General features: G+C 44.1%; 1 protein-coding gene across 1 annotated transcript in view; it reads left to right on the plus strand.

Moving 5' to 3' along the window:
* The first annotated feature begins 938 nt into the window (after window positions 1–938).
* Window positions 939–6094, plus strand: part of ap3m2 (adaptor related protein complex 3 subunit mu 2) — a 7540-nt gene continuing 2384 nt past the window's right edge. Inside the window, exons 1-8 of the mRNA XM_024274804.2 lie at window positions 939–1082; window positions 3500–3792; window positions 3867–4038; window positions 4124–4261; window positions 4397–4482; window positions 5427–5560; window positions 5657–5864; window positions 5940–6084. Coding sequence (XP_024130572.1) covers window positions 3520–3792; window positions 3867–4038; window positions 4124–4261; window positions 4397–4482; window positions 5427–5560; window positions 5657–5864; window positions 5940–6084 — 1156 coding nt within the window. The 5' untranslated portion in view covers window positions 939–1082; window positions 3500–3519. The remainder of the gene's footprint in view (window positions 1083–3499; window positions 3793–3866; window positions 4039–4123; window positions 4262–4396; window positions 4483–5426; window positions 5561–5656; window positions 5865–5939; window positions 6085–6094) is intronic.

Here is a 6094-nt window from a genome sequence, read left to right on the forward strand (position 1 = left end):
TCACGTTTCCTTCCTGATGGAGCAACTACCACCTTTCTTTGCTTTCTCCTCCCCCTTTGTGTGCTCAGATGTCTGGTTACCTAGCAACATGTGAAATCAATTGTTTTTCTGACCGTAATGGGGTATATATTAATATCTCATGTTTTGAGGCTATTAGTTAGAGCAAATATTGGCAAGCAGCAGAGCGTCTGACAATCCAGTTTTCTGTGCACACAAACGTTTCAGAAGTAGTGGGATGTCCACATAACATCATACCTCCACTGCCGTGCTTCACTGTGGAAACGGCAAAGGGCCGACTTCCACTCCCATTTCAGTTGAATTCAAATACATTTTTTTTGGCTGTTAATTTTTAGCAATTAAAATTTTATTACCTCATTAAAAAATTAGATGTCTTAAATGTTCATTGAATTCTCTAATACACAACTTTTAAAAATTATGATATATACTAAATAATTAAATTTAAAAGCAAAAGTGATTTCATAAAAGAGGGATAAAATCAAATCAATTGTTTAGACAATTGTAGAATAAAATAGCTTAGAAAGAATTTAGATTCACTACTGAAAAAACAGCTTTTTTGTAAAAGCTAAGTTTTTGTCTAAAATGACTTCATATAGTATTAAAAATTGTTCATTTTTACTTAAAACCCACAGTATTTTTAAAGCTAGAACCTTGTTTAAACATTTGTCTAAAATATGTTCGGTTATATTGTCCTATTTGAGGTCTAAGTAATCATTGCCTCCATGTGGATAATTGAATGAAAGCCACAAAATGAAATCTGATACTAGAGACAAAATGTCAGACTCCTAACATTTGACAGCCAATCGGCAAGCAGTTTTCTGGTTACGTTTGGTGTTGTCCTCCATCATTGACCAATCACAGCACAGTCCCAATCTGACAACTTCCGTATTGTTGCAATAAAGTGGGATGGGCTTCACAAATTTTCTGGCCTCTGATTGGTTGATTCGTCGTAGCCTCCCGCCTCCTCGCTCGCATCCTGATCTTCTGCTCCACCTAACGGGAAGCAGAGACGGCCGCTTAATCTTTTGGAGAAAGGGAGGCTTAAAAACACCATTTCTCTTTTGGTGAGTTTAATTCCCATTATATATTCCCCAAATAATTTTCCAGAATTTTACCACTGCTTCTGTTTAAACATTTTCTCCTCCCGCGTGAAGAGCTTTTCCCTCCGTCATGAATGAGAGGCAGGAGGAGGGACGAGCGTAGCATCTCGGTGCACGGAGGCCGCCGTTAGCCGCTAATTATTTGACAGACCAGCACCGGTTTTCTGTCAATTCGACGTGTTAGGATGGAGGCGCAGAGCCATACGGCGTCCCTCCGACCTGAACTCGATAGCTCGGCCACATATTTAATGAGTCCTCCCGATGGTGTCACGTTCCCGGCTAACAGGAGAGTCATGTGAGGGAAGGAGGGCTCTGCTCCTGCCAGAGAACGGGGAGTTATGGTAAACTAGCAAAGAAATAACAAAATCATAGTTTAAAAAACAAATCTGAATATATTACCTAATATTTCATTTTGCGACAGTCCAAAGTGAAGTTAATCATTTTATTTAAAATTCATGTTTTTCGTAGTTTTCTCGTAAAATTGTCGCACCTGTCGTAACGAACAAATGTGGACAGCTAAACAAACATGCTTCACTTTAAGAAAACTGATATTTTCTATAAATAAATAAAATGTTAAATAAAAATAAACGTACAAATTCTGTCACAAAAGTTGTTTTTGCGCTTTGACTGTATAAGAGAACTGGACTTGACGTCATCCATAGAAAATCTTTACTTCCGGCTCCAACCAAAGGAAGTCAATTCAGTCGCCACTTTTTTGCGATATGGATGCTGCCATGTTGGAGCCAGACGTCAGTAAGAAGCGTTTGGCCTGAGGTGATCTGTCATCGTATCTATGGCAACCACTTTTGCCAATAAGCTTGACAGAAGTCGTAGTCCTTCGGTTCAGGAGAATTTGTCAATCAAAAATTCAGTGTGAGACCACATATTTTTATTGTTGCATTTGATTGGTCAGTTTACAAGTTGAATAAAAGTAAAGGGAAGTGATTGTACGTAATTAAGGTGGGGTTAAATTTAGGGTTAAAATACATGCGGGCACTGGCAATGTGCAAAAAAAGGGTTCGATACTTAAATATGTTTCAATAACATCGGCTAAAGAAAAAAAAAAAACATTAGAATTGGTAAGACCATGCAAAAAATCTTATCAGAGCAAGAATGGTTATTCTGAATAACAGAATGACATTTAATTGATGCAGCCATCTATGGGATTTGGGTTTCTTGGAACCGGCATGTACTTCCTGTTTGGAACACCAGGGGGGAGGGGTCACTCAGTCCAGTTCTCATGTACAGTCAGTAAGCTTCCATGTTGCTTAAATTCAAGGTCTTCTCTGTGCGGGACAACTTTTCGCTAGTGAAAATTGGTGAAGCGTTTTTCTTGTTTCAGTGTAGTTTGGCTGGTGTTAGTGGGAAGATCAGGAAGGCTCCAACCATTGAAACAAAGAAGGAAATAGTTGAAGTACACAGTAAAGGAGTGCGAGTGGTCGACCTTAAGTTCAAGGTAAATAAGTCACCCATTGAGACGTTCCTAAAGAAGGAGGAGGTTGCTCGAGTCAAAGTAGCGAAGGAAGTCGCTCATTGCTTGGATCAATGAGAGGCAGATTCAGGCGGTCCAATGAGCCAGGACCTCATATGCCAGAAGGCCAGGGTCATCTACGCAGGACTGAAGGAAGCGTGCACAGGTCCAGCTCGCAGGCCAAAGGAGAGGAGGAGTTCAAGGCCAGCATGGGTTGGTTCTACCAATTCCAGGAGATAATTCGAATCCACAGAGCGGTCCTGCATGGTGAAGCCGCTCCAAAAAAGTTTTCAGAAGCCCAGAAGGTGGTTCAGGAAGGAGTTCAGAGGTCTCAAACGCAACAAAAGTGGCGTCTTGTGGAGGAAAATGCCCAACAGGACTTGCATCACCAAACAGGAGAAGACACCTCCTGGACACAAACCCATTGAGGAAGAACAAGAGGAGGAAGAAAGGAGAGATTTTCTGTCAGGAGATGAAGAAGACCAGATTCCTTTCAGTATCGTCAAGGACTCGGTAACAAAGCAGGAGGAAGTTCAGAAGATCTCCGACCAAAAACACGTTGGCACAGTGGTGGATTTGTTCAACGAGAAGGTCATGACCCACTTCAGGGACTTGTTGAAGAAGACGGAGACTTTGAATTCCTTCTTTCAGCTATATTCTGGAAGAACCTCCACTCGTTGGAGCTGAAGAACAGGCTGGTTCTTCTACTCACCGACAGTCCGTTCTGCCTTGTCTGCACCTATCGGTAAAGCTGGAAAGCTTTGGCAAATAAAACCAGATGTACCCCTCTATATGTCTTTCTTTTTCCTCATTTTTCAGAACTAATGACATCATTTCCTGTAGGAAAGGGCGGACGGTTTCTATGTTCAGGTTCAAGGAACTATTTAATGGTTTTGTTGTTTGTCTTCAGCCTCTCCGCCTCCAGTCAGGATGATCCACAGCCTGTTCCTCATCAACGCTTCGGGGGACATTTTCCTGGAGAAGCACTGGAAAAGCGTGGTCAGTCGCTCCGTCTGCGACTACTTCTTCGAGGCGCAGGAGCGCGCCTCCGAGCCGGAGAACGTTCCGCCGGTGATCCCCACGCCTCACCACTACCTCATCAGCGTGCTCAGGCACCGGATCTACTTTGTGGCCGTCATACAGAGCGAGGTGCCGCCGCTCTTCGTCATCGAGTTCTTGCACAGAGTTGTGGACACCTTCCAGGTTGGGTCAACTTCCTGTTCTTTCTCGAAACATATATATTTTTAGTAATCTGATGTTTTATGGTCGTCCTCCAGGACTATTTTGGAGTCTGTACAGAAGCGGCGATAAAGGACAATGTAGTTGTGGTGTACGAGCTGCTTGAGGAGATGCTGGACAACGGCTTCCCCCTGGCAACAGAGTCCAACATCCTCAAAGAGCTCATAAAGCCTCCCACCATCCTCCGCACCATGGTCAACACCATTACAGGTCCACTGGTGCTCTAACATCATTGCCAGAGCTCGCTACACTCTCACATTTGCCTTCTGACACTCTGTCCACCTCCACTTTCCAGGCAGCACCAACGTGGGCGAGCAGCTCCCCACCGGCCAGCTCTCCGTGGTGCCATGGCGACGCACCGGCGTCAAATACACAAACAACGAAGCCTACTTTGATGTGGTGGAAGAGATTGACGCCATCATTGATAAATCAGGTCTGACAGATGGCACCGGCTTTCAGGAAACTTTCTGGGCTTCAGGAGCAGCATTTTTGGGTTTCAATGCTTCTTGTCGTGTGCAGCCGGTCAGGTTTTTGGTTTCAAACTGACATGAAGTTTGCTTTCGTCCAGGATCGACCATCACGGCAGAGATTCAGGGCGTGATCGACGCCTGTGTGAAACTGACCGGCATGCCCGACCTCACGCTCTCCTTCATGGTGAGTTTGGTTTAGTCTTGAAAAGAAATCAAGTTTTATATTGGAAATGAATGTACAGAGTCCAGGAAAAAAGCTCTCCTTCTCCTCAATTTCTCCTTTTTCCTTTTGCACTTTTGTTGAAATGATTCAGATTATCAAACACATTAACGTTTCAAAGGTAAAAAAAAACACAATAAAATGTTTTATTTATTTGAGGTCAATGACACAAAGTTGTTCCAAAAAAATAAGATATTTGTACTTCTGAATAGACTTCAGTTGATAATAATTTAAAAAATATATATTTATTTCCACCCCAAAGCCTTAAGCTACGATCACATATAAAACTGCTACAGTGCGATGGGTAGAATCTTCACATTAATATTTTATTCTTACAAATACTTTTTTATACTCTTACCACATGCACGTCAATCATACACTTCATTTTGGACATCCCTTAAGGTGGTCACATGAGCTTCAAGGGAAATCCCTTTAAGATGCAGCCGCTCCTTTCTGTGACCCTCCATGGGCTGGGACAACCCAAAAACCTGCAGCACCTAGTCGAGTCTAGAACATCTGAGAACACAGAAAATTTTTTAAGGAGGTCTCAGGAGAGGCAGAAGACATAAAGAATATCTGGCCTCACTTGACTCTGTGAAGGTTAAAGTTCACGATTCAAACAGAGTGAAGCAGGGAAAGCTCAGCAACAAACAAACCACTTTTTGGAGAGGGAGTGTCCTCCACTGACAGTCAAACGTGGTAGTGGTGGTGGTAGGATGATGGTCTGGGCCGGCTAGCCTTGATGGAGTTCATACGTTTTTTTGTCAGTGCTCCAGCACCCTAAAGGAGAATGTCTTTGTAGAATCAAACCTGGTACCACAGACAAGGAGGAAACACTTTTTCCCTGCACGATTGTCTTTAGGTTGTGTGGTATTTATTTTTTGTCATGTTCTGCTTTCCTCTCCCAGAATCCTCGGCTGCTGGATGACGTCAGTTTCCACCCGTGCGTGCGGTTCAAGCGCTGGGAGGCGGAGCGGATCCTCTCCTTCATCCCACCTGACGGAAACTTCCGGCTGCTCTCCTACCACGTCAGCTCCCAGAAGTTAGTTGTTTTTCTCCCAGTCTGTGCGTGTTTTTTTTCTGTCCCACAGCCAGAATGAACAGTTGCTCTGATGACCATCTGCTGCTTCTTCTTCAGCCTGGTGGCCATCCCCGTTTACGTCAAACACAACATCACCTTCAGGGAGGGAAGCTCGCAGGGCCGCTTCGACCTGACTTTAGGCCCCAAACAGACCATGGGGAAGGTGGTGGAGTCGGTGTTAGTGAGCAGCCAGCTGCCGCGAGGCGTCCTCAACGTAAACCTCAACCCCTCACAGGGCACCTACACCTTTGACCCCGTCACCAAGGTACCCAGGGGACTCTCAGTGTGTTTTTTATGAACGCTAGAATTTCATATTCATTTGCACTTTTTGTTTTTGAAGCTGTTGTCATGGGATGTTGGGAAGATCAACCCGCAGAAGCTTCCCAGCCTCAAAGGCACCATGAGCCTGCAGGCCGGAGCCTCCAAACCCGACGAGAACCCCACCTTCAACATCCAGTTCAAGATCCAACAGATGGCAATCTCAGGTGGGAGGTT

The sequence above is a fragment of the Oryzias melastigma genome, linkage group LG9 (assembly GCF_002922805.2).
Source record: "Oryzias melastigma strain HK-1 linkage group LG9, ASM292280v2, whole genome shotgun sequence".
Lineage (NCBI taxonomy): Eukaryota > Metazoa > Chordata > Actinopteri > Beloniformes > Adrianichthyidae > Oryzias > Oryzias melastigma.